Source organism: Oncorhynchus tshawytscha, linkage group LG25 (assembly GCF_018296145.1).
Source record: "Oncorhynchus tshawytscha isolate Ot180627B linkage group LG25, Otsh_v2.0, whole genome shotgun sequence".
In the NCBI taxonomy this organism is placed as follows: Eukaryota; Metazoa; Chordata; class Actinopteri; order Salmoniformes; family Salmonidae; genus Oncorhynchus; species Oncorhynchus tshawytscha.
In genome coordinates, this window is record NC_056453.1 from 43,245,939 (window position 1) to 43,260,868 (window position 14,930).

General features: G+C 45.1%; 1 protein-coding gene across 1 annotated transcript in view; it reads left to right on the forward strand.

Moving 5' to 3' along the window:
* Window positions 1-14,930, forward strand: part of parga (poly (ADP-ribose) glycohydrolase a) — an 85,349-nt gene that overhangs the window by 15,956 nt on the left and 54,463 nt on the right. Inside the window, 1 exon segment of the mRNA XM_042305767.1 lies at window positions 12,101-12,193. Within this exon segment, the coding sequence (XP_042161701.1) occupies window positions 12,101-12,193 (93 nt within the window).

The window sequence follows — 14,930 nt, forward strand, 5'->3', positions numbered from 1 at the left end:
TTAGTCCCCTCCTGTACTCCATGTGAGCTTCAAGTTCCTTGGTACATGGTACAAGCACACCAAGACAGTTGTGAAGAGGGCACGACAAAACCTATTCCCCCTCAGGAGACTGAAAAGATTTGGCATGGGTCCTCAGATCCTCAAAATGTTCTACAGCTGCACCATCGAGAGCATTCTTAACTGGTTGCATCACTACCTGGTATGGCAACTGCTCTGCCTCCGACCGCAAGGCACTACAGAGGGTAGTGCGTACGGCCCAGTACATCACTGGGGCCAAGCTTCTTGCCATCCAGGACCTCTATATCAAGCGGTATCTGAGGAAGGCCCTAAAAATTGTGAAAGACCCCAGCCACCTAAATCATCGACTGTTCTCTCTGCTACCGCACGGCAAGCGGTACCGGAGCGCCAAGTCTAGGACCAAGAGGCTTCTAAACAGCGTCTACCCCCAAAGCCATAAGACTCCTGAACACCTAATCAAAGGGCTTGCCAGACTATTGGCATCCACCTCTTGTACACCACTGCTAATCTTGGTTTTAACATTTTAACATCTATGCATAGTCATATTAAGAACTCTACCAATATCTATATATTACCTCAACTAAATGGTACCCCCGCACATTGACTCTGCGGTACACCCCTGCATATAGTCTCACTATTGTTATTTTACTAATGCTCTTTAATTAATTACTTGTTACTTTTTTTCTAATTCTTATCTGTGTGTGTGTGTGTGTGTGTGTGTGTGTGTGTGTGTGTGTGTGTGTGTGTATATATATATTTTTTTTTTAACTGCTTTGTTGGTTTAAGGGCTTGTAAGTCGGCACTGTAAGGTTGTATTCGGCGCAAGTGACTAATAAAATGTAATTTGATAGATCATTTACAGGGCCATACAGCCCAGCCAAGACCTGGATGCACTCAGTGATGAGAGAGCTGCCTTATTGGCTGTCTTATCTAGTGGCAAACTCACCATCCTCTACTCATCTCTCTGTCTCTCCCTCCCTTTGTCTCTGTCTGCCTGTGTCTGTCTGTCTGCCTGTGTCTGTCTGTCTGCCTGTGTCTGTCTGTCTGCCTCTGTCTGTCTGCCTGTGTCTGTCTGTCTCTGCCTGTGTCTGTCTGTCTCTGCCTGTGTCTGTCTGTCTGCCTGTGTCTGTCTGTCTGCCTGTGTCTGCCTGCCTGCCTGTGTCTGTCTGCCTGCCTGTCTGTCTGTCTGTCTGCCTGTGTCTCTGTCTGTCTTATCTAGTGGCAAACTCACCATCCTCTACTCATCTCTGTCTCTCCCTCCCTTTGTCTCTGTCTGCCTGTGTCTCTGTCTGTCTTATCTAGTGGCAAACTCACCATCCTCTACTCATCTCTCTCTCTCCTTCCCTTTGTCTCTGTCTGCCTGTGTCTCTGTCTGTCTTATCTAGTGGCAAACTCACCATCCTCTACTCATCTCTCTGTCTCTCCCTCTCTTTGCCTTTCCCTGTCTCTGTCTGCCTGTGTCTCTGTCTGTCTCTCTTATCTGTCGCCAGTTGGCACCTCTCTTGTTGCTGTAGCTACAGTTCTTGCTTGGTCCCAAATCTTTTGTGCTCTCTTGCTGACGATCACAATATGAGTTGGCAAGACAACACTTACCCATCTGGGACCAGGCTACAGCAGACCAGTCAGAGAGAACCTCCAAATAAATGCAACACCAGCACCTGCCTGCTATCTAGCTAACCGTCACTAGGGAAAATGGGATCAATTTGCCTGCTATCTAGCTAACCGTTACTAGGGAAAATGGGATCAATTTCCCTGCTATCTAGCTAACCGTCACTAGGGAACATGGGATCCATCTGCCTGAATCTGCCTCAGCCTCCTGAGGGGTAATAGATGTTGTCGTGCCCTCTTCACGACTGTCTTGGTGTGCTTGTACCATGTTAGTTTGTTGGTGATGTGGACACCAATTCCTTTTATAAAAGACGGGTGACATCTTGACAGTCAATTGGTTTATAAAGTCTAGTCATCAACTGATTTTAAAGGAGTGGTGTGTCGTTCTCTCTACAGCTCTGCTGTTTGTTCTTCGACAATCCCATTTGAATGCTGATGATCCTGTTATTTACTTGACAGTCAATTGGTTTATAAAGTCTTTAATACTAAATTAAGTGATTAATACTGTTATTTACTGTTGTGCTTCGTCTCTTACGAAAAAGCTTCTTAGAACATGCTAAATGCATTTTATTATTTTATTATTGTTCAACCTTTTTGTCAATTGAAGCTTATCCTCAATACTGACAAAACTAAAGGGTGTTTTCTAATGCAAGAAATAGACCTCTGAACCTTTCACGTATTACTACCTGTCAGGGCAAGGAGATTGAGGTTGTAACCTCATATAAATATCTTGGCATTTTAATTGATGACGGCCTCTCTTTTTAAATTGCGTATTCAACAATTTACAACAAAATTGAAGCTGAAATTGGGATTTTATTTTAGGAATAAGGTTTTTCTTTTGAAGCCAGAAGGAGGATAGTAATCAGCTACATTTATGCCTTTACTAGACTATGGAGATATTTTATATATGAATGCTTCCGCTCAGTGTTTGAGATCAATTGACACTCTTTACCATGGCACTTTGAGATTTAAACTGCAAAACCCTTACTCACCACTGCACTTTGTATACCAGGGTTGGCTGGCCTTCTCTAGTCACTCGTAGGCTCAGTCATTGGTATACTTTAATTTAAAAAGCCATTTTGGGTTTACTGCCTTTTTATTTGTGCATTTTTATTGTTCAGAAATGTGGTGGGTCGTCTCTTCGTTCGCTGGACTTTATCCTGCTAACTGTTCCAAATGTCTGAACTGAATTTGGTCAAAGGGCTTTTATGTCCTCTGCGCCATCATCTTAGAAAACCTCACAAAATACCTTTAAACTGGAAGAACTTGTCCCGACTGGTGTTTTTAAATCACTGATGAAGGATCTTGAGGCTGATTCCCTGACCTGTCAATGTTTTTAATTAGCTGTTTTATACTCTTGTGAATTCTATGGTTTTTACGGGATTACTTGTGGTTTTTTCATGTTTGTTTTTTTCATGTTTGTCTGTAATTTTTTTGTAATGACTTAGTGCTGCCTCTCTTGGCCAGGACGCTCTTGAAAAAGAGATTTTAAATCTCAATGAGCCCTTCCTGGTTAAATAATAAATAGCTCCAGTAGAGCTACGAGAGAATAGAATTGTTTGAAAAGACACCATTTCATTGATTGTTTGTTTGTTGTACCAGGCAAAAGGTTACACACACAAATCAAAATCAAATCAAATGTATTTATATAGCCCTTCGTACATCAGCTGATATCTCAAAGTGCTGTACAGAAACCCAGCCTAAAACCCCAAACAGCAAGCAATGCAGGTGTAGAAGCACGGTGGCTAGGAAAAACTCCCTAGAAAGGCTAAAACCTAGGAAGAAACCTAGAGAGGAACCAGGCTATGTGGGGTGGCCAGTCCTCTTCTGGCTGTGCCGGGTGGAGATTATAACAGAACATGGCCAAGATGTTCAAATGTTCATAAATGACCAGCATGGTCAAATAATAATAAGGCAGAACAGTTGAAACTGGAGCAGCAGCACGGCCAGGTGGACTGGGGACAGCAAGGAGTCATCATGTCAGGTAGTCCTGAGGCATGGTCCTAGGGCCTAGGTCCTCACACCTACTCATTTTTACATTTATTTTGACTATTTTCTACGTTGTAGAATAATAGTGAAGATATCAAAACTATGAAATAACACCAATCATGTAGTAACCAAAAAAGTGTTAAACAAATCTAAATATATTTCAGATTCTTCAAAGTATTTGCAAAGCTGTCATCAAGGCAAAAGGGTGGCTATTTTGAAGATTCTCAAATATATATTTAAAAAAATGAGTTTAACACTTTTTTTTTTTGGTTACTACATGAATCCATATGTGTGTTATTTCATCGTTCTGATGTCTTCACTATTCTATATATCCCTCTCTATTTCGAGCGTGTCAAGACTGCAGGTAGCCTAGTGGTTAGAGCGTTGGGCCAGTAACCAAAAGGTTGCTGGATCGAATCCCAGAGCTGACAAGGTAAAAAATCTGTAATTCTACCCCTGAACAAGGCAGTTAACCCACTGTTCCTCGGGCGCCGAGGACGTGGATGTTGATTAAGGCAACCCCCCCCCCCATAAATCTCTCGCTCAGAGGGGTCGGGTTAAATGTGGAAGAAACATTTCAGTTGAATGCATTCAGTTGTACATCTGACTAGGTATCCCCCTTTCCATTTTCTTTATCTTTAGGCACAAAATGTAATTGATATAATGTACAGTACATATGAGAATGGCAATGCTGTGTCGGCAGCTACACATTCAGGGGGGGAAACAGGAGTCGAGAACTCATTTAATCCCATTCCGTATAAAGGTAGCGTTTAGTAGGCTGTCGGAGGAAAACAGCTGCCTGACATCATATATCACAGAGAAAACGCAATGCATTATTATTTATTATTTCATTCTTAAACCTGTCAAATTGATTTGCAAAACACGTCATAAATCATGTTTTATATAATTAATTATTTATATTTTGTTTTACACTGACACATAGGAAATACAATACATGAACAAAAGTCTGGACACCTGCTCGTCGAACATCTCATTCCAAAATCATTAATATGGAGTTCGTCCCCCCTTTGCTGCTGTAATAGCCTCCTCCACTCTTCTGGGAAGGCTTTCCACTAGATGTGGGAACATTGCTGCTGTAATAGCCTCCTCCACTCTTCTGGGAAGGCTTTCCACTAGATGTGGGAACATTGCTGCTATAACAGCCTCCACTCTTCTGGGAAGGCTTTCCACTAGATGTGGGAACATTGCTGCTATAACCGCCTCCACTCTTCTGGGAAGGCTTTCCACTAGATGTGGGAACATTGCTGCTATAACAGCCTCCACTCTTCTGGGAAGGCTTTCCACTAGATGTGGGAACATTGCTGCTATAACAGCCTCCACTCTTCTGGGAAGGCTTTCCACTAGATGTGGGAACATTGCTGCTATAACAGCCTCCACTCTTCTGGGAAGGCTTTCCACTAGATGTGGGAACATTGCTGCTATAACAGCCTCCACTCTTCTGGGAAGGCTTTCCACTAGATGTGGGAACATTGCTGCTATAACAGCCTCCACTCTTCTGGGAAGGCTTTCCACTAGATGTGGGAACATTGCTGCTATAACAGCCTCCACTCTTCTGGGAAGGCTTTCCACTAGATGATGGAACATTGCTGCTATAACAGCCTCCACTCTTCTGGGAAGGCTTTCCACTAGATGTGGGAACATTGCTGCTATAACAGCCTCCACTCTTCTGGGAAGGCTTTCCACTAGATGTGGGAACATTGCTGCTATAACAGCCTCCACTCTTCTGGGAAGGCTTTCCACTAGATGTGGGAACATTGCTGCTATAACAGCCTCCACTCTTCTGGGAAGGCTTTCCACTAGATGTGGGAACATTGCTGGATAACAGCCTCCACTCTTCTGGGAAGGCTTTCCACTAGATGTGGGAACATTGCTGCTATAACAGCCTCCACTCTTCTGGGAAGGCTTTCCACTAGATGTGGGAACATTGCTGCTATAACAGCCTCCACTCTTCTGGGAAGGCTTTCCACTAGATGTTGGAACATTGCTGCTATAACAGCCTCCACTCTTCTGGGAAGGCTTTCCACTAGATGTGGGAACATTGCTGCTATAACAGCCTCCACTCTTCTGGGAAGGCTTTCCACTAGATGTGGGAACATTGCTGCTATAACAGCCTCCACTCTTCTGGGAAGGCTTTCCACTAGATGTGGGAACATTGCTGCTATAACAGCCTCCACTCTTCTGGGAAGGCTTTCCACTAGATGTTGGAACATTGCTGCTATAACAGCCTCCACTCTTCTGGGAAGGCTTTCCACTAGATGTGGGAACATTGCTGCTATAACAGCCTCCACTCTTCTGGGAAGGCTTTCCACTAGATGTGGGAACATTGCTGCTATAACAGCCTCCACTCTTCTGGGAAGGCTTTCCACTAGATGTTGGAACATTGCTGCTATAACAGCCTCCACTCTTCTGGGAAGGCTTTCCACTAGATGTTGGAACATTGCTGAGGGGACTTAATTCCATTCAAATCAAATTTACTGCTCACATACACATATTTAGCAGGTGTTATTGAGGGTGTAGCAAAATGCTTATGTTTAACAGTGCAGTAGCATCTAACAACTCAAAACAATACACACATGTAAAAAATAATGGCATTAATGGGGTAACGATGTTGGGCGATTTGGCCTGGCTAACAGTCGGTGTTCATTGAGGTCAGGGTTCTGTGCAGGCCATTCAAATTCTTCCACACTGGTCTCGACAAACCATTATTGTATGGACCTTGCTTTGTGCACGGGGGCATTGTCATGCTGAAACAGGAAATAGCCTTCCCCAAACTGCTGCCATGAAGTTGGAGGCACAGAATCATCTAGAATGTCATAGTATGCAGCAGCGTTAAGATTTCCCTTTCACTGGAACTAAGGGGCCCGAACCAATGAAAAACAGCCCCAGATCATTATTCCTCTTCCACCAAACTTTACAGTTGGCACTATGCATTGGGGCAGGCAGCCTTCTCCTGGCATCGGCCAAACCCAGATTTGTCCATCAGACTGCCAGATGGTAAAGCGTGATTCATCACTCCAGAGAACGTGTTTCCACTGCTCCAGAGTCCAATGGCGGCGAGCTTTACACCACTCCAGCCGACACTCCAGCCGAGGCATTGCACATGATTAACTTAGGCTTTTGGCTGCTCGGTCATGGAAAACCATTTCATGAAGTACCCGACAAACAGTTATTGTACTGACGTTGCTTCCAGAGGCAGTTTGGAACTCCGTGAGTGTTGCAACCAAGGACCATTTTTTTATGTGCTACGAGCTTTTGTGTCCTACCACTTCGTGGCTGAGCCGTTGTTGCTCCTAGACGTTTCCACTGGACAATAACAGCACTTACCAGGGCAGAAATTTGACGGAACTGACTTGTTGGAAAGGTGGCATCCAATGAAGGTGCTGCGTTGAAAGTCACTGAGCTCTTCAGTAAGGCCATTTTACTGGCAATGTTTGTCTATGGAGATTACATGGCTGTGTACTCGATTTGTTTTCACCTGTCAGCAACGGGCGTGGTTGATATAGCCAAATACACAAATTTGAAGGGGTGTCCACATACTTTTGTATATGTAGTGGCCATATTTTTCCTCACAATAAAATTGAAGCGACGTCCACACTGGTCTCGACAAACCATTACTGTATGGACCTTGCTTTGTGCACGGGGGCGCTTGTATCAGGAGACGCTTGTTTTTATGAAGTCAAAAAACAGAAATATGAGGTACCAGATTCTAGAATATGATTCCCCCCCCACACACACACTATGTATTTTTGGGACACTATGTTTTTTTGGGACAACTGACAAGCTAATAACTTGATGTACAGCATAGGTGGGGGAGGGATAGAGAGGGAGAAGAGGTAGTGGTAAATATAGAGCGGAGGAGAGAGGCGGTAGTGGTAAATATATAGAGAGGAGGAGAGAGGCGGTAGTGGTAATTATAGAGGAGGTAGTGGGAAATATAGAGGGGAGGTAGTGGTAAATATAGAGGGGAGGTAGTGGTAAATGGAGAGAGGAGGTAGTGGTAAATATAGAGGGGAGAGTAGGTTGTGGTAAATATAGAGAGGAGGTAGCCCCCTCTCCGGTCTCTGGAAGCCCCCTCTCCTCTCTTCGGCAGCCCCCTCTCCGGTCTCTGGTAGCCCCTCTCCGGTCTCTGGCAGCCCCCTCTCTCCGGTCTCTGGCAGCCCCCTCTCTCCGGTCTCTGGCAGCCCCCTCTCTCCGGTCTCTGGCAGCCCCCTCTCTCCGGTCTCTGGCAGCCCCCTCTCTCCGGTCTCTGGCAGCCCCTCTCTCCGGTCAGCCCCCTCTCTCCGGTCTCTGGCAGCCCCCTCTCTCTCTGGTCTCTGGCAGCCCCCTCTCTCCGGTCTCTGGCAGCCCCCTCTCTCGGTCTCTGGCAGCCCCCTCTCTCCGGTCTCTGGCAGCCCCCTCTCTCCGGTCTCTGGCAGCCCCCTCTCTCTCTGGCAGCCCCCTCTCTCTCTGGCAGCCCCCTGGCAGCCCCCTCTCTCCGGTCTCTGGCAGCCCCCTCTCTCCGGTCTCTGGCAGCCCCCTCTCTCCGGTCTCTGGCAGCCCCTCTCTCCGGTCTCTGGCAGCCCCCTCTCTCCGGTCTCTGGCAGCCCCCTCTCTCCGGTCTCTGGCAGCCCCCTCTCTCCGGTCTCTGGCAGCCCCCTCTCTCCGGTCTCTGGCAGCCCCCTATCCTCTCTTCGGAAGCCCCCTCTCCGGTCTCTGGCAGCCCCCTCTCCTCTCCTCGGCAGCCCCCTCCTCTCTCCTCGGCAGCCCCCTCTCCGGTCTCTGGCAGCCCCCTCTCCGGTCTCTGGCAGCCCCCTCTCCGGTCTCTGGCAGCCCCCTCTCCGGTCTCTGGCAGCCCCCTCTCCGGTCTCTGGCAGCCCCCTCTCCGGTCTCTGGCAGCCCCCTCTCCGGTCTCTGGCAGCCCCCTCTCCGGTCTCTGGCAGCCCCCTCTCCGGTCTCTGGCAGCCCCCTATCCTCTCTTCGGAAGCCCCCTCTCCGGTCTCTGGCAGCCCCCTCTTCTCGGCAGCCCCCTCTCCTCTCTCCTGGGCAGCCCCGTCTCCGGTCTCTGGCAGCCCCCTCTCCGGTCTCCTGGCAGCCCCCTCTCTCTCAGCCCCCTCCTCGGCAGCCCCCTCTCCGGTCTCTGGCAGCCCCCTCCTCTCTCCTCGGCAGCCCCCTCTCCGGTCTCTGGCAGCCCCCTCTCCTCGGCAGCCCCCTCTCCGGTCTCTGGCATCCCCCTCTCCTCTTACTTGATGACTTTCAGTTTGATGTGATGTATAGACCTGTTTCAAGTCAAAACAGCCAGTGTTAGTTCAGTTGATTTGATCGTCTGTCTCCCTGTGATTTAGAGGTAACCCGGGGCAATGCTAGCTCAGCTAAATCCCATCTCTTCCATCCCTACCCATCAGGCCCTGCTTCATTCATTATACCCAGAGGGATCCGTTATGATTTCACCCAGGTTATTACTTATGACAGCGTTTAGTCAGGCCCTGTTTCCTACAATATAAATGCCTCTCCTGTGGCCCAATGCTAAATCGGCAGTCAAGTCTCCCTGTCTCTACTCTGTCCAGGGAGTGAACACACTTCCTGTCCTTCACACATGACACACACACACACACACACACACACTGATAGGCGCGCAGGCAGACACACTCACTCACTCACTCACACACACACACACACACACACACACTCACGGTTCATGATCATCTGTTCGAGGAAGAAGCCACGTTTAATCAGCCCCCCCCGATGCTCCCTCCCTAAAACCTTGATGAAATTGCTCAGTGATTGATCACACTGACATCTGTCAGCCGATACAGCTGTAAATAAATACATAGTTGTAAATATCTTCAATGATGGAATAACAGCACTTAGGCCTATATGGGTCATTCTACAGAAGGGGGTGTAATTTTTATTACATTTTTACCATTCGCATTTATATCCTATTTTTTCCCCCAGACTTTCAGCACATGTGTTCCAGGTAGACATATATATATATATATATATATATTTATATACTACTCACACACTTTCTATTGCGTATTTGACCTATTATCCTTAATTCATTACAACTCCACTAAATTAGTCGCAACGGAAATGTAGTGAACATGGTTAAATAAAAGAACCTTGCACAGTGTAGTGATCATGTTGTTGTTTTCATTTCAGAATTTTTAATTTTCACACTAAATTGATAAAATAGTAAAACCATGATGTTAACCTGATTTTCAAAATATTTAATTTGAATTTAGAAATATATAATTCTATTTTTCTCTGTAAATGTTCAATATTGATGGTTTGAATATGAAACTTGATTGGTTGAATTACTTTTTTTAAATGTAATGAATTGTATTAATGTCTAAAAATATGGCTTTAGCTTTCTTTATTTTGGTGGAGGACGGCCGGGTACATTACAGCTGTGTAGCACATTAGACTGTTTTTTTGGGCCAGATAGATGTCAATGTTTGGCCTCTTGGAAGGTTTGAGCTTCCCCCCCTCTTGCAGGCTATGCATCTCAAATACTCTATGCTTTTTTTCCCCTAAAATGTGCACTTATCCATTACCCACATAGGGGGTCCTTTTGTAGCTCAGTTGGTAGAGCATTGGCGCATGCAACTTAAAAATGAAGATGGTGTCAATGCCACAGCGCGATGAGACTGACCTCTATTTACAAAAGTATGCCGAACATCTCATTCCCAAGTCATTGGTATTAACTATGGAGTTGGTCCCCCCCTCTTTTTGCTGCTATAACAGCCTCCACTTTTCTGGGAAGGCTTTCCACTAGATGTTGGAACATTGCTGCTATAACAGCCTCCACTCTTCTGGGAAGGCTTTCCACTAGATGATGGAACATTGCTGCTATAACAGCCTCCACTCTTCTGGGAAGGCTTTCCACTAGATGATGGAACATTGCTGCTATAACAGCCTCCACTCTTCTGGGAAGGCTTTCCATTAGATGTTGGAACGTTGTTGCTATAACAGCCTCCACTCTTCTGGGAAGGCTTTCCACTAGATGATGGAACATTGCTGCTATAACAGCCTCCACTCTTCTGGGAAGGCTTTCCACTAGATGATGGAACATTGCTGCTATAACAGCCTCCACTCTTCTGGGAAGGCTTTCCACTAGATGTTGGAACATTGCTGCTATAACAGCCTCCACTCTTCTGGGAAGGCTTTCCACTAGATGATGGAACATTGCTGCTATAACAGCCTCCACTCTTCTGGGAAGGCTTTCCACTAGATGTTGGAACATTGCTGCTATAACAGCCTCCACTCTTCTAGGAAGGCTTTCCACTAGATGATGGAACGTTGCTGCTATAACAGCCTCCGTTGCTCGTTGCTGCGGGGACTTTCTTCCATTCAGCCACGAGCACTAGTGAGGTCGGGGCGATTAGGCCTGGCTCGCAGTAGGCGTTCCAATTCATCCCAAAGGTGTTTGATGGGGTTGAGGTCAGGGCTCTGTGCAGGCCAGTCAAGTTCTTCCATAGTGGTTAAGGCAGCCCGTACCTCTGAATCAGAGAGGTTGAGTTAAATACGGAAGATGCAATTCAGTTGAATGTATTCAGTTATGCAACTGACAAGGTATCCCCCTTTCGCTTTCCATACTGATCTCGAAAAAAATATTCCTGTATGGACCTCACGTTGTGCAAGGGGGCATTGTCATGATGACTGGAGAGGGCCTTCCCCGAATTAGTGCCATAAAGTTATAAGCACAGAATCATCTAGAATGTCATGGTATGCAGCAGCGTTAAGATTTCCCTTTTATTGGAACTAAGGGGCCCGAACCAATGAAAAACAGCCCTAGACCATTAGTCCTCCACCAAACTTTACAGTTGGCACTATGTATTGGGGAAGGTAGTGTTCTCCTGGCATCCGCCAAACCCAGAGTCATCGTCGGACTGCCAGATGGTGAAGTGTGATTCGTCACTCCAGAGAATGCGTTTCCACTGCTCCAGAGTCCAATTGCGGCAAACTTTACACCATTCCAGACGAAGCTTGGCATTTGCACATAATGGTGATCTGAGGCTTGTGTGCGGCTGCTCGGCCATGGAATCCCATTACATGAAGCTCCCGACGAACAGTTCATGTGCTGATTACGTTGCTTCCAGAGGCAGTTTGGAACTCGGTAGTGACCGAAGACATGATTTTGACGCGCTTCAGCACTCGGCGGTCCCGTTCTGTGAGCTTGTGTGTCCTACCACTTTGCGGCTGAGTCGTTGTTGCTCCTAGACGTTGCCACTTTACACTAACAGCACTTACAGTTGACCGGGGGCAGCTCTAGCAGGGCAGAAATTTGCCAAAATTACCTGTGCAACATTGAAAGTCACTGAGCTCTTCAGTCAAGCCATTCTACTGCCAACGTTTGTCTATGGAGATTGCATGGCTGTGTGGTTTTGTTATTGTTTATTCATGCATGATTTAAAACCCAATAGGCTAATTGTTTTTTTTTAAACAACTAAACATAAACAAACCTCTTCTTCTCTTCCTCTCCAAGGATCTGGAGCCCGACGTCGTTCATCATCTGTTTAGGTCTCTGCTGCCTGAAATGGTCCAATTAGCACTGAGTGTGTCTGAGCTGTGCAACAAGGTAACTACATATACAGTCTGTCTGTGTCTCTGTCCTGTGTTCCCTCTGAATCACTTACTGCGTGTGTTATACAACACAGTGTCTAAGCTGAATGCAAAGGGTATATACATACAAACACCCTGTGAGTGGGGTTAACATGCTTCTCTCTAAATAGTGAACTACTTTTTGACAAGGGCTTAAGTGAAAAGTAGTGCACTATATAGGGATTAGGGTGCTATTTGGGACAATGCAGATCTCTAGCCGGAGCATATTCATTATCAGGCCGTCCGGAACCTGTCAGCCAATCAGTCAATAATCACATTGCTCCTAGTGGGAAGTCCAAGATTGAGCTCTGGGAATTTGCACCCCAGAAACAAGTATAGTGTGTGTGTATATATATATATATACATATACACACACATACATACAGTGGGGAGAACAAGTATTTGATACACTGACGATTGTGCAGGTTTTCCTACTTACAAAGCATGTAGAGGTCTGTAAATTTGTATCATAGGTACACTTCAACTGTGAGAGACGGAATCTAAAACAAAAATCCAGAAAATCACATTGTATGATTTTTTAATGAATTTATTTGCAAATTATGGTGGAAACATACACATACAGTTGAAGTCGGAAGTTTCCATTCACTTATGTTGGAGTCATTAACTTGTTTTTCAACACCTCCACAAATGTCTTGTTAACAAACCTATAGTTTTGGCAAGTCAGTTAGGACATCTACTTTGCATGTCACAAGTCATTTTTACAACGATTGTTTACAGACAGATTATTTCACTTATAATTCACTGTATCACAATTCCAGTGGGTCAGAAGTTTACATACACTAAGTTGACTGTGCCTTTTTAAACAGCTTGGAAAGTTCCAGAAAATTATGTGATGGCTTTAGAAGCTTCTGATAGGCTAATTGACATATGAGTCATTTGGAGGTGTACCTGTGGATGTATTTCAAGGCCTACCTTCAAACTCAGTGCCTCTTTGCTTGACATCATGGGAAAGTCAAAATAAATCAGCCAAGACCTCAGAAAAGTCTGGTTCAACCTTGGGAGCAATTTTCAAACGCCTGAAGGTACCACGTTCATCTGTACAAACAATAGTACACAAGTATAAACACCATGGGACCACGCAGCCGTCATACCGCTCAGGAAGGAGACGCATTCTGTCTCCTAGAGATAAACGTACTTTGGTTTGAAAAGTGCAAATCAATCCCAGAACAACATCAAAGGACCTTGTGAAGATGCTGGAGGAAACGGGTACAGAAGTATCTATATCCACAGTAAAACAAGTCCTATGTCAAAAATAACCTATATCGACATAACCTGAAAGGCCGCTCAGCAAGGAAGAAGCCATGGCTCCAAAACTACCATAAACAAGCCAGACTACGGTTTGCAACTGCACATGGGGACAAAGATCGTACTTTTTGGAGAAATGTCCTCAGTTCTATTTTTTGTTTCATCAGACCAGTTTGGCCATAATGACCATCATTATGTTTGGAGGAAAAAGGGGGAAAAAGGGGGAGGCTTGCAAGCTGAAGATCACCATCCCAACCGTGAAGCACGGGGGTGACAGCATCATGTTGTGGGGGTGCTTTGCTGCAGGAGGGACTGGTGCACTTCACAAAATAAATGGCATCATGAGGCAAGAAAATGATGTGGATATATTGAAGCAACGTCTCAAGACATCAGTCAGGAAGTTAAAGATTGGTCGCAAATGGGTCTTCCAAATGGACAATGACCCCAAGCATACTTCCAAAGTTGTGGCAAAATGGCTTAAGGACAACAAAGTCAAGGTTTTGGAGTGGCCATTACAAATCCCTGACCTCAATTCTATAGATAATTTGTGGGCAGAACTGAAAAACCGTGTGAGCAAGGAGGCCTACAAACCTGACTCAGTTACACCAGCTCTGTCAGGAGGAATGGGCCAAAATTCACCCAACTTATTGTGGAAGGCTACCCGAAATGTTTGATCCAAGTTAAACAATTTAAAGGCAATGCTACCAAATACTAATTGAGTGTATGTAAACTTCTGACCCACTGGGATTGTGATGCTGAAATAAATCATTCTCTCTACTATTATTCTGACATTTCACTTTCTTAAAATAAAGTGGTGATCCTAATTGACCTAAAACAAGGAATTTTTACTAAGATTAAATGTCAGGAATTGTGAAAAACTGAGTTTAAACATATTTGGTGGATGTAAACTTCAGACTTCAACTGTCTACACTATATTGTGTGTGTGTGTGTGTAAAGACCAGATTAAATCAGGATTGGTCTGATGGGTGACAATATTAGCCTATCACTTGTTAATTATTTATTATCACTTGTGAATGATGCCCAGCATAAAAAAAACAATGCCTTTCTTTTGCAACTTTTTTTCGAAATCGCACACCTCATGTAGCCTAGCCCATAGGCCTGAATCTTTTTCTAAAAATAGGCCCATAGGCCTGAATCTTTTTTTTTTAAATAAGGTTTTGTATCACAACTAAAGCGGCCAAATAACTTCTTTAAAAAATAAGCACATTAATCTGCTTTACAAGGGGTGTAGAGCCTAACTGAGATACATAAGCCACGCGTGAGTTTTGGGAAGATAATTTTCACCATAAGAAACCTTTATAATAAAACTGTTACCTGCATAATTGCATTTGCGGTCACTTTTGATAATGATTTTTTCCGCTAATGGGACATTCCCACTTATAGCCTACTACCATGTGCACATTGCTGCACTTATAATGTGAAGAAAT